Here is a 17,275-nt window from a genome sequence, read left to right on the forward strand (position 1 = left end):
TAATTAAAAAATTGAGTGATAAGCATCTTCCTTTTTTATATTTAATTTTATTATAGTTTCATTCTTGGTATGTAATGAAATTTATCCCCTTTAATAATACGTAATTCATTATTTTGGTGCAATTTATTCACAATTTGTGTGCGGTGTATGAGAAAACTTTATGAAGTGAATACCACTTTAGAGTTGAACAACTCTGGTCCCTTTGCTGGAGAGACGCAATTCACTTTGTTGGACCGCGTTCGCAAATCATAACTGGAGGCGCGCAATTTGCATAAAAATTCACTCCACATCGAACGAAGTACTTGTCAACTTTAATGGGCACTTGCGGCTGGAATTTCAATTTGCGGAGATGCAGCTCGGCGATAGGCTCTGCGTGGGGTCATAACCTCTCCTCGCCTTTCACAAAAGATAGCAACATAAAATGTTGTGACCCGAGAGTAGCGTTGTCCGCGAACACGTATTGCCAAATCTTCGTCCCGCGGGCTGATTATGTTCACCTGGATTAAAGTGGGGTCCCGCTGCGGGTTAAAATTATTGGCCAACGTCATTGGCCGCGCCGCAGTTTGGTTGTCGCGGAATCAGCCACGAGAGCCGTGATTGATTTCAGGTTTGGCCAAAACTTCGCTGGCTTTATCGGCGCGCGGGCATAAAAATTTGACTGCGCCGTAAATCTGAGAGAAAACGCACAAATACTCACGGCGACATTTCCTGCTGAGAGAGTGGTTCAATTTTCGTGCCAACGCAAGAAAAATAGATAGGAATTAGAGAGGCTGAAAGTTTTTAGTTAGAAGATAATTTATTACGTTGATGGAAGAAATAGTCGTTAAAATTCTAGGTAGAAGTTACTTTTGAGCTAGTTTATATCACAGGTGTGGGAATAAATTTAGGAAAAATTGCAATTAATTAGTTTTCGGGAATATTTACATATAAGCTGATAAATTTGATACTAAATTTTTCATCATATTTGAAAAATTGCACATGGAAAATCACAATCTTGCAATTTTTTACTATCGAATTATCCCCCAACTAATTAAATTTTCAACCTAAAATAATTAGGAAACTCCTATTTGCGTTTCCCTCTTATGATTAAAAACAAAACAGTTTAATTAAATTTAAACTACTGTTTATTTTTTTAGTTAAGAAGTTGGTTGAGCGAAAACTATCGGCCAAAACGGCACTACGTCGTCAATGTACATTTGACGTGTCAAACTTATTAACCTCCCGCTGATGAAAAATAACAAAACAGCAGCTCTGCGCTTTCAACTCATCTGCCCGCGCTTGACGTCGGCGTGTGCTGCGCGTCTGCCTGTTCTGATGTAACAGTTTGCTCCTTTTTATTGTTGCTTCTCTCTCGCACTCCATCCAACTCTCACCACCGTATGCGTTAAATATGTGTGCATTCGACTTTTCTCTCTCTCCGGAAATTCCCCTCGCCAGATGAATTTAGGGCGAACACTATGGAGCACCGCCGGCCTGCGAATTAATCTCTCGCGTGGAGGGCAAAAATCTCGGCACGCTCTCTCGCGAATAAATTGAGTTTTTTGCAAGGCCGAGTGCCTGAGTGCTCCAGCTTTTGTGTTTTCCGCTCCTGGATTGCTGCTGTGCCAGCGGTTTTTTTTCGCTCTCTATCTTTTGGTTTAAATGTTTTAAACTCAATTTTCGCGTAGAATATGGTGGAGCGAAAAACGAATTCATGAAAATACGGGTTGCAGTAAATCTCATTGTTGAAAAAAATGTCTGGAAAATGATAAGTCTGATCAAATAGTTTGGTTTTTGCAACATTTTTTCCTTTAAACCAATTTGTTGATTAAAAAACTCAAGCAGGAATTTTTCACATGGATGACTTTTAAAGTTTCATTGTTATTAATTTCTCAAATTCCTTATAGAGGAAAGAGAGCGCAAATATTTTTATAATTTACAGCAAAATTCATTGCTTGGAAAACTTTTCTTTGACATTTATTGTCATAACGAATTTCTCTTCGCTGACATTCTCCTCATTTTAAAAAGCTTTTCAATTTCCCTCTTCATAGAAGGCGGAAAAAGATACAAAAAAATTTTCCTGCCTTTTTATGATTTTAATATTTAATATACTGAAAAAGAGAGGCTATAAAACGAATTTTGGTGTGAAAAGTCAAAAGTTAACCCAATAAAAAGGAAATCGCGTCATCATATCAAACCAGCCTGCAAGCAGTTTTAACAGGTTAATGCTCTTGCTCAATCTGGACGCCAAGGGAAAAATAATTTTGATTGTAAAAATCGCTTTAAATAATTTTGTTTAACTCATACCCACCCCAATTAATGATTAAGGTTAAATGGGTAAATATACCATTCAGCCAATAAGCTTTCTATTTGAGATCTTTTTCGCTAAACTTTTCGCTATTTATTTTATTATTTGCACAAGGTAACGGTCAAAGCGATGTTGAGCTATGGAAGGATGCGAATTAAGGCAATTAACACCGCGGGTTGGTCGGTGTGTTTTCTCCTCTCTTCGGAGGTGTCCCCTCTGCGAGCGCAGCTGGGTGGCCACGTGACCGCGCCCGTCGTCATTTTTATTATGCCTCCCACATAATGAGCCGCCAAGTGAGGCGCTTCAGTATCGCGGCGCATTTTTCAAGTGTCGCCGGCCTGAGTGAGCGAGCGAGTGCTTTCCATTCTTTGTTACGTTCGTCCCAGCAGGCGCTAAACTCTTTGTTTATACAAAACGCAGTTCGCGAAACGCCGGCCGCTAATTGTCCGCGAGTGCGAAAAGAAACGTTATTTATCCACGGCCCTTCCAATTAAGTAAGCGGACACACGGAATTTTGCAGCTGACACTTGGACAGAGGGCGCAATTACACCGACATCAATCACCTCGACAAATTTCACCCGTAAAAAGTTTATTTTTTCCTCTCTTTTTATCCAAGGTTTTTTCGCTCCCGCTTTGTGCTGCGAATATAAAGAGTGGACTGCCGGTTCATTTTGTTCCTTTTTTGCGCCGACAATGGAGAATTCCAGGCCTTTTTCTCCGCCCTTTTTCCAATAGAATTGTTTTTTCGCTGCTCAGAATTTAATTATAATTGCACTCTTGTTTATTTTCTCCTATGCAAATGGAAAGCGCCGCAGGGAATTTAAAAAACACACTACTTATAGGCAGTAAATTAAATTGCATTGTCAATTCTATAATTTTCAATTCTTTATTATATTATTTTCTTTAAATGAATTATTTATAAACATTCATAGGCTATATTAATTTGCTTGGGAATTTTAAAAGTTTTTTATAATAAATTTAAAAACGTTAAATAAATTTTGAAATTGTACGTATTTTATTTTAACATCGCTTTTAATTTAAAATGTTGAATTAATGTTATAATTATGCTTTAGTTGCAAAGTAACTATATTGATTGTATCAGGAGGCAATTACTGCTCAAGTACATCATACATATACATTCAAAAAATATTTTTTCTTTTTAAAAACATTATAAAATATTATATTTTCTTATCTCTAACAATTTTCCTGGAGGCATAGCAGGCTATTCTCAGATTTTTGATACGTTATTAAAATTTATTCTAATTCAAATAATTCAAGCACATTTTTATGGAATGATTATGGCGAGGAAAGATTAATGTCATATTAAATTGCAGTTAATTGCCAATAAATAATCCGATGAACGTCAGCATTTATGCCTATACTATAAACTTTTAAGTAGCTTCATTCCACGTTTTATATTTCCTCTTGGACTATTATGCAAAAGTCCTCAATGCCACCAAACGCAAATTAAGTACACAAGAAGTTGCAAAATACATATATGCGTGTGTAATGTTCTCTTGCAACTCTCATTATTGCGAGGGAGACGCTTGAGCAAAGAGAGCATCTCTTGCACAAACGCGCTGTTTATCACATTCTAATAAATTGCTCCGTGTTTAATGTGAGAAAAAACTGGTCGTTGCGGCGAGGATTGAAAAAGCGGAGCTCAGCAGTCCGAGTATTATAAAGCTGCTGCTGCATCAAATGAATATTTTAATAACGTACGTTCATCCTCTCCCTATGTAAGTGAGACACTCACTATGCAACATCACACAAACATCATTAAAAACACTCTCCGTGAAGCGAGACCGCAAACAAATCATTCCATCTAAGTATAAGAACATGAAACGTGATCCGATTAGTGTGTTTATTCCAATCAAAAGCAAGACATGAGTGTGTGTGTGTTTTTTTTTAAAATGTGTAAAAATAACTCTATTGCTCTAAAAAAGTCAAAGTAGGTTGAATGAATAATGAGACATGATACACAAAAGAAAATATAATCCGATATGGAAAAAGTATGCAAAGGATTTTTCGATAAAAATTTTAGTCTGAGAAATTCGATTGAAATTCATGTATCTAGATATTTAAATTGATTACATCCTATTTCTTATTACTATAATCTATATTCTAATTCCTCACTTATTTATTTCTATCACAAACCATATTTGAAGCGATTCGAAATAAAAATCAAAAGACCTTTCTTGCGCAGCAATCTAATTTAACCTATTATCCGAATTTCGGATTGAGCAACGTTTTGACCACTCCAAAAATAATTCAACGATTGGGCCTCTCTCCACACAAATCATTTTGTTATTTCAAAGACTGCTTGTTCTCTTTCAATAGAACTGTTGACAAGGGGGGTGTTGACCGGTGGTCCATTCCGCAGCGCCAAAGCGAAAAGAGGAAAGCTAATGCGCAACAAGCTGGTTAACAAATCTCGCGGCTAATTAAATCTAGTCGCGCTTTCGCACAGGCACTACAAATGAAACCGAGCGGCGGCGGCGTATTTTTGGCACCGGCCTTTGCCAGCGAGTGACGCGCCGAGTGCATTTATTATTTGCACAGCTTTCTTCAGCGCGTGAATCAAAGGAGAGCGCTGGGAAGGTGGCCTGTCGGCGGCCGGTTGGCGGCCGGAAGTGGAAGCTGATTAGGAATGCTCGCGCTGATTACGACACACTGACAACACTAAAATGCCGCGCAAAGTGCCGCTCGCCACCATCAAGAGCGCCTCTTTCGACGAAGACGTCGTCCCCGACGATGATGCCGCCGCCGTCCAAGGTGAGATCAACACCAAATTTAACTCTTGCATGCGACTTGAAATCGCATAAACTTCACAAAACGACAGTGTTTTTTGAATTCTATGACTTGTCTTGCTTCCGTTCTTGCGGTTTAGCTTCCGCTCATACTTGTTGATAATATTTCTGAATTTAAAGTTTTTCCTCGTTTTTCTAAAATATAGAGTTAAGTAAATATTTCCTGTCCATTCTATGGAAGTTAAGGGTATTAATAAGATATCTTTACTTACAATCAATTTCAAATTCTGAACAAAATTTATTGCTTTATTCCGCGTTGGCTCTCAACTTTGCTTCTTGTGCAGCGTGAGCGCCTTGTGATTAATGGACTTGCACTCGACGTGTAAGGACAGAAAAAATGATGACATTGGCGCGAGCATGACGCAGAGATAATCACTGAGAGGCAAAACTCGTGTTACGCCCGATTATAAATTGCCGTAATACTCATTGGCACGTATAATTGCTGCTTCGTCTGTCTGAATGAAAATTTTCTTGTCACAATCATGCACGTGTCTGCAAATAATTAAACCGTAAATTATCTTGTTTCAAAATTCGATTTTGCAGAAATTATTAATTTTCTATAACAGTTTCTTTTAGTGAATCTAGCTAATAAAGTTTTAAATTTTAAAATATTCACATCTTTTTTAAAAAGGTGGGCATATTTTATTTATTGAAAACAGGGATACAATTTGCCAAGATACTGATAAAATTAATAAAAACTTTAAAAAGACCAATTCTACTGCAAATAAATTTATAATTAAAATTTAAACTAAAATCTCACATTACCAACGTTTAAACCCAGTGAACCTGCGTGGAAATACATAATATTTTCCAGCACCGTCTTTGGCACCGTGTTCGCGTTTCGAGTTCGAAGAAGGCGATTGATCGGTGCAAGGTAGTCCTCTATTGTAACACAATCACGTGCGCACGTAACATCGCGAATTTCATCTCCCGGGCTCGGCCCACACATTTGCGTCAGAATACACCGGAATTTGCATTTCCTGGATATATTTTTGCCAAAATAACTCCTCCAGGAAAAACTGCGCAAACGAGGAGTTCGTTGCCGACGAGAAACGGCGTTGGATTACACGCGTTTTGAGGCTTCTTCTTTAACAATGCTCCTTATTGATAAATCCTCTCCTTTGAATTCATAACGACACGAGTTACTCAACTTGTTCGCGGAGGATCGAGTTCGTGATTTTTCTGGCAGTTATATTCAAGAACTTGTCGGCGCGCTGAATAGTAATGAGGCCGATGACGCGTTTTGGCGTCAATCTCTGAGGCGGGGAGTGCAAATTCTCCAACGAGAACTTGAAAACTTATTTCAAAAACAAAAAAGATTGATGCGGGGGAGTAATTTGTGGATGAGGGGAATTCGTATTTTCAAATTTCCTGAATTTAACAGAATGCAAGCAATTTTGGGAGAAGAAGAATAAAAAAAAATCAAAATGCAGCATTGAATTCATGAGAAATTTCCAAAATCAGCCTCAATTTTTTTCTTTTGAATGTGATTCAAATTGCTGAACTGCATCTATGCGCGAAACATTTTTACCGTTTTTACAAATTATTTTATTTTATTATTTGATTTCATTTTCAACTTGATTATAAGTACAACCTCAATATTTGACCAAAGATTTGTTAGTAAATTTAAATAATATAATACAGATATTATATAAAATTATATTAAATTTCATTTTAAAATAATGCAGCTTAATGCACAATATAATTTAATATATTTTTTACTCTTTTCAAATAAAACCTTTTTGGTGATTGATTTTTCTCATTTATTCAAATGTACCTGAATGTCAAAGTAAAATAATTGGTAAATAAGAAAATATAAATTTAATCACTTTGAAAATTCATCACAAAAATAAAAAAGTTCTTTCTTCACACGATATTTTTTTTTTAAATCACATTTATTCGTCAGTTTTATTTGGAGAAATCTCCTGAATAATTCATCGGTTTTTAAAGAGCGCAGGCAAGCTATTAAATCTAAATAAAAAGAGTCATTTTTATATCTGAAAATTCTCCCCTCGGTTGTATAAAAAGGCAAATCAAAAACATTCCACGCGTGCAGCCCTTTCGAAAGTAATGAAAAAACCCTCTCTGCTGCATGCAGATCCACCGAGTATTGCGTCACGTGTGTGCGTAAATATGTACATACGTATGTAGTTTTGGGTGCGCACATCGAGGACGAGCGCGGGGGAGCGCGTGCAGGAGAGTAGTAAGGGGTGGCCGGGGGTGCGAAGGAGACTGCGCAACGGGGGCGGCCTCCGATTAACAGGCGGCGGCGGCGCCTCGCTCTTCAGTTATCAGCAACACGTGATAAAAGAATAAGCCAGTGTCGGCGCCGCTGCTCGCTCAATGTCCGCTGCAGCCGCCTCCCGTCGCCGCGGCGCCGCCGCTTGACATGCCATGTGGAGCACTTTGGCCGAGCGCCTTGGCCGCTTTTTAAGGCGAGGCCCACCTGTTGGCCCCAGAAACGGTGAGACACTCTTATAGCTTAAGAAACTTGTAATTTCAATTTAGAGATTCTTGGGAATTTTAATTATTGTAGAATTTTTTGATGGGTAATTATTTCCATTTTAAGTTTTAAATAATCGGGTTTTTAAAACTTTTGTGCATAATCATTTTGTCTGAAATCCAATTTTTCAATGTAATCATATTTTACAGTAGACTTATTGTAAATAATAATTCAATACCTAAAACTAGTGCAATAATTAATACACCAAGGGAAATTGCTAACATTATTACTTCTATATTATTGTTAATTTTAACCTCCAACGCGAAGAAACAGAGCAAAATGTACTTATGGCGGTTATTATTCTTGATAGGTGCTTCTCAAATTTATTTTAATGATTGAGCAATGAGGAAAACTATTTTTCCTAGATCCAAGATATATTTGAGATTAACATTTAGTGCAAAACGGTGTAAAAAAATGATCAAGCGAAAATAAGACTAAAATAGAAAACTCAGCGAATCCTTTTCACTGTGTTTCCGCCTTAAATTTACTTGATATTTAAAAAGAAGAAAACACATCTTAAGTGCCAAGAACTTAAAATTTAAAAATCAATTGCGAAAAGTCATTTTTTATGTTACAGTGAAAAATCTGTTTCATAAACTGTAATATGAAATAATAATAATACTTGCTGGTGCCAAATTTCAGTTTTACCAAGTATTGCAGTTTCATTATGTATAAGTAGAGGATTAAACCTGAAAATAATAAAAAGAGCCTGAAAAGAAAGTTCAATTCCAATTCTTAGATAATTTTATCCCGGTTCTGCGGATAGAACGTTCAACATTATGAAATTCTTGAAATTCTTATAACCAAGCGGCTGACAATCCACCCAAAATATATAAAAAATTCTCTCTGAAGGTCCAATTTTTGCGGTGGTATCACCATTGCCAAAATATTATGTCCTTTGAGTTTGCAACTCATGTTCGTATTTTGCCATAAAAAGAGAGGCACGCGCCAAAAAACTAATTATTTCAGTCCCAATTACGTCCAAAGTGTAATTTTTTTAGTGCTCGTATTTCTTTCTCATCCACGCATTGCAAAAATTAAAAAAAAAGTGTGCTGCTTCCATTCCCGTCACAGTTTTTTATTTCCTTTTTTTGCTAGTCAAAATTTTTAAATTCTTTTGTAAAGATAATCTCACAATGTTGATTAATAAAAGATGACATTAAATAAAACTGAATAACTCTGACCAAAAATCAAGTCAAAGCATTCATTAAATTGAATGAAATATATTTATAAATTTTCTTTAATCAGTAATCAAATCGGTGGTAAATAATTCAGGTGTTTTAATCTTGTTTTAGTTTGAACCTAATTAACCATAAATTTTAAATTGGAAGACGGATTTCAGCGGAAGCTAGAAGGTAGAAAAGAGCGTAATGAAGTGTGAATCTGGCAACCCGCAACACACATTTCGCACACACGTCACATCCCAGTGGTTATATGACACGGTTGCGTAACCGGCGGAGTGTCAGTTGCTTTGACAAACTTGCCACTTGTTTGGCGCTTGCAAATCAATTGCCTGCAAAATCGAAAGCCCGGTTTGAAAAATTCACCCCTCACAATAAGTGAAAAGTAAATTTCACTTGAGTGCACACAATTTACAAAACGGGGAATCTGTCAGAGACACATTATTCTAGCGATACGGAATGCACGGGCTCATACATTGGCCAATTTCATTAGTCTTTGTCGTCTCTCTATGTCACTGCGCCGCGTCTCATTAATATCCGAGATCCCTACTTAGGCAAAGTCTTTTGTCATTCGGCCCGATGCTTATTACGTGAAGCGCGAGAGAGAAAGAGGAGAGCAACAATGCAAATCCCCGTGTCGTGCACGGCCCGTAATCCTCTTAACGCCAAACGCAGAATCCTGCCGGGGCCAAGTGATTCTGCGAATTCGCAAGACGCTCTCTCGCCACCTACGTGTTGCCGAGAGAGATCGCGGCTGTTTCGCGCACACACGGGCATTAACTCGCGCGTTTTATCGCCCTGATATAGCACTGCAAACATACACGACCTCTTCTAATCGCTGTCAGACGGCGGCTTCATTAACGCTCGCGCTTCCCAGCATAAATACACGCACGTATAATTCCAACGATTTATCCACACCTGTCTGCATTTTTCTCTAATGATGCTGAATTTACAAGAGATTTGCGTCTCACACATCAGAATAAACGGCGTTTAAATTAAAGCGAGGCGGCTAATGGAAAAATTTACCTATAAATTGCAACATTAATGTGATTTTTTTTATTCGTTGGTGTAATTTGGTAAACGAAAATTAACTTCTAGAGTAAAAAACTTTGACATACAAGGATACCCCCAAAAGAAAAGCCAGATTATAAACTATTTCAATAAATTTGAAAAAAAAATAATAACCTCCACTCTAATTATGAGCCATAATAAGATCCGCGCTTACTTGAGTGAAAGAGACTTGAAATGTGCATAAGTAACAAAACAACCAATGACATTATTATAAATTTAGTTCAAAAACCTTTGTAAAAAAAATTTACAATACAATTACTTACGCACATTTCAAGTCTCTTGCACTCCCTTCAGCGCGAATCTTTTTATATTTCAATATTGTTTTTTTTTTTTAATTAACATTTTTATTCCTAATGCGAACTTCCCAAAAGGTATTGTTATTGTTAGTCCAGATAACAATCTACAAAAGTTTCATCAATGTAATAATTAAGTTGAAAGTGGTTGAAAATATAAAATCAGTGGATGAATTGACCTAAAAATTTACATTTGAGATCATAATCGAATTGGAAGCGTGAAAATCTAGAGTGGACAGCTTTTAATTAATTGGAAATAACAGTTTACATTATGAAAGGGAATGTAAGAAAACGCAAAACTTTGATAAAATTTTCCATTATTTCCAATAAATGTCGATTTTAATGGAGTGCGGCAAAACGTTTGCCCTTTTTCAATTCATTTGTTGCTTTTGAGTTGTTATTAATGTCAAAATTTGTTGCCTAATAAAGCTCCCTCCAATTTAAAGCAATTAAAATTGAATTTTGCAGTTGGTTTTAATTCACTGAATGTTTTTTGATAAACAACTACGAAAATTCAAAATTCAGCGTTTTTTTTAACCGAACTGGCACTAATTGATTGAAATCATGCAATATTTGAATTCGCGAGCATGAACCGTTAGGAATAAGTGAAAGAAAATTAAATCAAACAAATAAAACCAGGCAAGTGCGGTGTGGCTGCAATAAAATTTTTCAAAACAAGCAGTTTTTTTTGCTGCTCCACCACTTTGATTTATTTGAGTTGACAAACAATAACGTCACAGGCGGACAGAGCGAGCACCGCCGTTTTTTCTCGGTGTCATTGTTATTAAATTGAGGGTGAAGAAGGGCGAGCAGGAGGGTGCGTTATTTGGCGAAAAACTTTAGCAATTAATAACAACCCCAAACCAACCAAGGAGGAACAAAATGAAAGAAAGGGGCAAATGTTTTGTCACCCGCCATTCAGGTCAACAGTGTTGCCCGAATGTATGGATTGGAAATTGAAGTCTGCTTATTTCAAAATTTTTACTTCTTGATAAAAAAAAGTTATAATTTGTCACTCTGTCCTATTTTACGTTAGTTTCATTGATCAATAAAATAATTTTAAGGAAGACAGGAAATTTTTTTGCAAGGAAATTAGTGTTCTATGAAGAAAATTACCAAAAGAGTTGGAGGAAAAAAACACTCTAACGTCTTAAAAAAAAAAAACAAAAAAAAAAAACACCGTAAATATTTGCAGCTGCCATTATTTGTTGCTCTCAATTTGGATGACGACCGACGTTTTCATCCATCAGTGAACAAAACAACCTTATGTTTGTATATTTTTCGCGATTTTCTTTTTACCTTGGGCACAAAATAAACATTGAGAAACACGCGCTCTCCCCGTGAGCTCTCTCTGAAATCAATTTCGTTTCTCTCTTTCTCTCTGTAGCAACAGGCGGGCTGCCTTGTTTGTAGCCAACATAATGCCATAAGAGAGGATCCCTCTGGAATAAAATACGTATTGGTTCTGTACAAAGTAGTACTTGCTGTGAGCACCCGGAGGCGGTGGGGAATTAAGTGGTGAGCGCGCGAGAAATGTTTTTGTTTTCAGCACTGGCAAGGAGATTTGTTGCGATGGATTTCTCGATAAAATGCGCGATGACAGAACCAATTTTGTGTCCCGCAGGCCGGGCAAAATTCGGCCAGTTTAACTTTTTAATTAGTTGACTTATTTGTTTCTTGTCAACCCCAGCAGTTTTTTTTCGCCAGCGGCATGTTGCGCTCGTATTTTGTTATAAATTGCTTTTGCCTTGATTGTTCCGAGAACAACTCTGGTGACGGTAAATAAATTGATTTCACTACAAACATACCATTGAAAGGAAAATATTTTCCGGGAAAAGGAAAGGTCTGAAGATATTCTTGTGTAAATACACAAAGAGCGGATCTATCAAATCGAGGTTACATTATCTCTGTACCTTTCATTTCAATCAAACGGAAGCAAAATGATTTTATTTTTAGGAATTAAATTATTTAAATTTGTCATTTTTCAAATTACGAATGATGAGATTTTAAAATTTAAAAACATTAATTGCAGTTTAACTAATACTATTAAGGTGAAGAAATATGCGCTAAAAATTAGAGCATGCTTTAAGAACATTTATAATAAATAAAATTTATTTTTCCCTTGATCAATATATTTTGGACTAATCGTGAGAAAAATCATAAACTTCAATATATTGACATACACTATTCTGACACTGAAATGTTTTCATTTTCTGACCGAGACTTGATGTCTTACAAGAAGTATCGAGGATTATGACACAACCCTGTCAGCTTTAGTGATATGCTAATCCAGCGCTCGTGACACATGTGCAACACGAATGCTAAATTTTTTTCTCCCCAAAGCGGATTATCGTCTCGTTTCTCTCGCGCGAGCAAAAAGACCAGTGTCGAGATTCGATTCGAGTTGCCCTTTAATGGCGGTCGAAAGGCTTTTCGGTCCGAGGACAGCTCGGACAAGAGTAATCCCGAACCGGCGCCAATTTCATCAATGTACCAATTCGAGCCGCCTTTTCTAATCTCTTTTGACATACACGGCTCGTCTCTCTCTCTCTCTTGGGCTGGCTGGTGGGCGGCAGATAAAGAATAGCGCTCATTTGAATAAATTGCGAGACACTCTCTGTTGCGAGAGAGCAGCAGTTTGATTTATCCAGTTGGAGAATGCTGGGCGTAGAATTCAGCTGTATGAACAGAGACATCATCAATCTCTTTGATTTGGCGTGCAGTGGAGGCACATCACAATTGATTTGTAATGAAGAGCTCTTTTTACGACCTGCGGTTTGCATTTCAAAGCGAGATGGCGACGTTTCTCCAGAGCGAATAAGAAGAATATAACAAATTTATTTTGCAAAAGGAAAGTTGAACAATATTCAGAGAGAAAAATGTCTAAGTTTTTTCGAAATAAAATGAAACTTCATTGAAAATTTTCTGAATTACTTAACATCTATGAATAATATTACAAAAAATTAAAAAATAAAAATCATTATAGGGGCTTATTTACAACAAAATCACTAAAAATTTTAATCTGTTTAATTATATAATTTTTAGAAAAATAGATAAAATTCCTACAACAAAAGAATTAAATTTAGAAAACAGAAATATTTCTAAAAAAGCAAAATGTTGACTCTAATAGGTAGGAATATAAAGTCAAGAGTGTTATATCTAAATTTTTACTTTGTTTTTACTTCATAAATTTTTTTCACAGATTCCTTTTCTGGAAATTTTATACTTAAAAATTTTAGATCGAAAATATTGTACATTTGTTATTTGCAGGATCTTTATCTATGTTTGGTAACAGAACACCAGAGTTACACTTTCAACTGGGAATGTATAAATTATCAATTTATTTGCAATTTATTGCAAAACTTTAAGTTTTTAGGCCTTTTTTTAAAACTGCGTTTGCATTATTGATGAAGTATGACGGGGAGAATTGATTGATCACACATTAATTTAATATCAGAGGGTAGCTGTGCTTGTTGCTTGCGGAGGCGTTTATTTTTGGCGAAATTTATATATCAGCTGCCAATTTAGGTGTCACTCGGCGCCGCGCTCGAATCCATCTTCGAAATTGCATCTTTTGACAGCGCACGTGCGCTGCAAAAAACCGCCGAACGTGATCAAGGGATGCAAAGGGAGGGATTAGAAGGCACTACCGCCACTCCTCCACGTTTTTATTAAATATTAAAGCGGAGAGAGGTGAACGTGCGTACATAAGTCCTTGGAGTGCGCGTGAAGACGCCGGCAGCACTTTCTGCGTGTTGGTTTTGGCTCGGGGCCGCCCACGGGGTGCGTGACAAATGCCAACTTGGCCGGTTGCGCTCATCACGTAATGGCAGTGTTGACCCATTACAGGGTTTAAGGTCAAGCGTCCAAATATTGTTATGCAAATAATGGTGATTACACGCGCGCGCAGCTCCTCTCTTTACTGGTCACGCTCTGGATTTAATCTGAATGCAAATTTCGCCCTTCGAGAGGATGCCAAGAAAAGGAGATGTTTTGTCTTGCCGATGCTGATTTGATATTAAATCCTCTTTCTCGGGCTTATAATAAGCGGCGGCCCTTTCTGGCAAGCGGCTTTTGATGCATGTTTCTTTGCGGCCTTAATGCTGTTTTCGGTCGCCCTGTTTTCACCTTTACCTTCGGGGGCCTGTAATGCGCATTAGTTTCGGCCCGGCTTTTAAATTGGCGCACGCAAAAAATCTCAACTACAGCTCTCTGTGACCCTTGCCGGCTTTTTTTCTGTGGCAGCGCAGGTAAAGCCCTCGGCGCCACTAATGAAATTACTTCTCCACCAGGTTTTCTTTTCAATCCGCTCTTTCATCTAAGATTTGCTCTCAACTTTTCTTTAATCTGATTTGCGATCCTTTACCCAACGAAATAAAAATATAATTTTTAAAAGGAAAAATATGTTAGAAGCAGTGCAGAAAATTTTCCATCGCATGCAGCAAAATATTAAGAGAGATCGCCGGTATTTTTTCCTAAAGAAAAATTTCCTTAAAAAATTTCATGAATGTAACCGTTGAAATTACGATAAAAACGTGTACCATTAACAAAAAGCTATGCAACGTGTTTTCCCGTCAAATGTATGTAAGCCTTCAGGAGTATATTTGTTTAGCTCAGTTATAGTTACCGAGTTCAGTAAAAGTTTGAAATTAGCAATATCTTATGGACATCAAATCTTCTTCACAAGGAGCAAGACCAATCCGGGGGTTAAACAATTAATTTTAAATGTTTTGATCACGTTAGAAAAAAGGATGTTCACAAAAAATTCCTGTTTTGAAAGGGAAAAAATTTACCTTATGATGATTAAAAACTATAAAAACCAATGGAATGAAATTAAATTATATAGGAAATTTCAAAAGGTTGATTTGAACCATACATAAAATTAATCAAAAGTAGCTGAAGAAATTGTGCATTTAAAAATGCAGAGCATTTTTTTAAATTATTATTAATTATTTATTTATTGATTGTAATTCTTAATAGCCTGATGCTTCAATCAAATTTCGCACCGAAATAGAAAATATTTATCTGCCGACTAAAATATAGAACGCGAAAATAACAGGAAAATTGCTAGACGTATTATTCTCGGAAAGGAATAAAAAAAAAATGTTTGAAGCGCTTTAGCAACAGCAGAGAAGGGCTGGAGATTTTTTGAGCGAATATATCAAATGGCAGAGAGCGGGCGCGTAATTTGATGCGGTCAGCTTTAATGATGGCAGACTGCTTGAGAAAGCCAGCGCCATGGCTGACCTTTGAAATGTGTGTAGTAGCCTGGCCATATACATTAGACGGATATCTCTGGCCGCATGTACGCCGAGTGTACATGGTCTTAATTGGAAAAGCTGCTAGCTGCCGGGGCGTCAGGTAACCCAATTGAAAAAGCGGCGGCCAATTCAGTGCACGCCAAAGTCCTTTGATATACACACACAAAACTTTCCGGTCTGTAATTGTTAAGAAGAAATAGTCTTTCGAGGGTTTAATTGGAAATTGTCAAAGCGACATTCTAACTCTACGCCATTTTATATAGATGTATTTAATTTGTTTGTTTTCAAAACTAATCGATGCAAACAACAAAGGGCTGGGTGTCGCTTTGACATTTGAATCTCGAGCCTGGTTATTTTCATCACCAGAGCGCACTCGGCATCAATAACTTGCACAACACACTTATACGACAAACCGACACCACAGCCACTTTTGCAGCCGCAATTCGCTAAATTGCTCTGCTTGCTGGTTCGCAAATAGACTGGCTGGCTGCAGGCTTCATATGCAGTGGCATATTCGAACATTAAAATGCATGACCTGCTTTGAATGCAGCTCGTGCGCGGTGCAAGCTGCAATGCACTCCAATGATTATATTACACTCCGCCACTAATTTAGTTTCAATATCAACCTGTTTTGATTCCAGTCCGGCCACAAAAGTTCAACGGCGGTGTCAATATTTCTCCAAAATCAGGCCAGCATGGTGAGTTGTAAATTAAATGAGTAATTTTTATGGATTTTAATTATCATATTGATAACCAAAAACGTAACAAGCGAAAACAAAAAACCACAAGAAACAGTTCTAGTTTTAATATTGCCAAAATAAAAAAAAATCCATGACAGTGTTCATTTTTCTAGGAAAAACGATTATTACAACATTTAAAAACGATCCTTATAATGGTGAATTTAGAATATCCCGGCTTTTCTCGCATTGATGGATAATAATGTTCAGTTTAATTCTTCATTTCACTTCATGAATGCAAATATAATATATTTTAAATTTTGAAACTTGAAGAATTTTTACAAGTTTTAAAATTATTTTACAAGTTTACATTATTTAAATGTAAAAATTTAAATTTTCGCATGAGAAGAGGCCAGCGAAGTGCAAGTCAGCGCCTACCTCAAATCGCACCCCGACTTTCTTGAGCAGTGGCTCATGGAGGAGGTGGATCTGGAGCAACTGGAGCGGTGGATGATCCGCAAGATGCAGCGCGACAAGAAAAAGCAGCCGGCTGACGCAAATGGTATTCCAGACATTCTGCGAAGAATCTATTATGCATTGTTTTCTTTCGACAGGAAAAGTTGGCAGAAAGACTAGTCTATCCCGGTGGAAGGTGAGTGCACATTTTCTTTTTTATTTTCACTCCGCCGAGTGCGAAACCAAATTTCGACAAGATAAAAAAAAATAGAGCGCACCAGAAGTTGCTTTCCTTTGTTGCCGCGCCTATTAAGTTTACTTCAAAAGTCAAGGCGAATATCTTTTTATTTTCCGCTTGCTCACAGTAAATATAAACAACGATCGAGTGCAACACAGTTTCAGTAAACGCTGTTTGCCAGTGGTAAACGCAGGCAACAGTAAAATAGTCCGTTTTGTGTTTGTGTGTAGTTCTGCGTGCATGCAGATAAGAGACAGATGCTGCAGGAGTTGACCCATTCTCTGCAAACAAAACCGGACCGCTCCAACGTGCTTTGGGAGTTGGCCAGCTGCATCTGCTCGGCGGTCAGCGCCGACGGCTTCAGGCTCTACTTGGCCGAGCCCAACCCGAGTGGCGTCGAAAACATCAGGGGCTCCGAACTGATGGGACAATACCTGGGCCACGACATCAGGTGCGTTAGTCGTACAATTCTATTTTATTTGAAAAAAAGGTGAATTT

At 37.3% G+C, this 17,275-nt stretch overlaps 1 protein-coding gene across 6 annotated transcripts in view; it reads left to right on the forward strand.

Annotated features, from left to right (window-relative positions):
* Positions 1-17,275, forward strand: part of LOC132196988 (probable 3',5'-cyclic phosphodiesterase pde-5) — a 35,900-nt gene that overhangs the window by 7,273 nt on the left and 11,352 nt on the right. For 3 of the 6 annotated variants that reach the window (XM_059619983.1, XM_059619984.1, XM_059619985.1), the window contains exons 4-7: positions 16,048-16,104; positions 16,493-16,645; positions 16,698-16,735; positions 17,008-17,228. In XM_059619983.1, the coding sequence (XP_059475966.1) occupies positions 16,048-16,104; positions 16,493-16,645; positions 16,698-16,735; positions 17,008-17,228 (469 nt within the window). Of the gene's footprint in view, positions 1-2,586; positions 2,868-4,741; positions 5,063-7,412; positions 7,562-16,047; positions 16,105-16,492; positions 16,646-16,697; positions 16,736-17,007; positions 17,229-17,275 lie in introns of those variants that run through there. The other 3 variants (XM_059619987.1, XM_059619986.1, XM_059619988.1) reach the window with 3 other exon arrangements.

Source organism: Neocloeon triangulifer, unplaced genomic scaffold, assembly GCF_031216515.1.
Source record: "Neocloeon triangulifer isolate White Clay Creek 2 clone unplaced genomic scaffold, ASM3121651v1 ptg000012l, whole genome shotgun sequence".
Classification (NCBI taxonomy): domain Eukaryota; kingdom Metazoa; phylum Arthropoda; class Insecta; order Ephemeroptera; family Baetidae; genus Neocloeon; species Neocloeon triangulifer.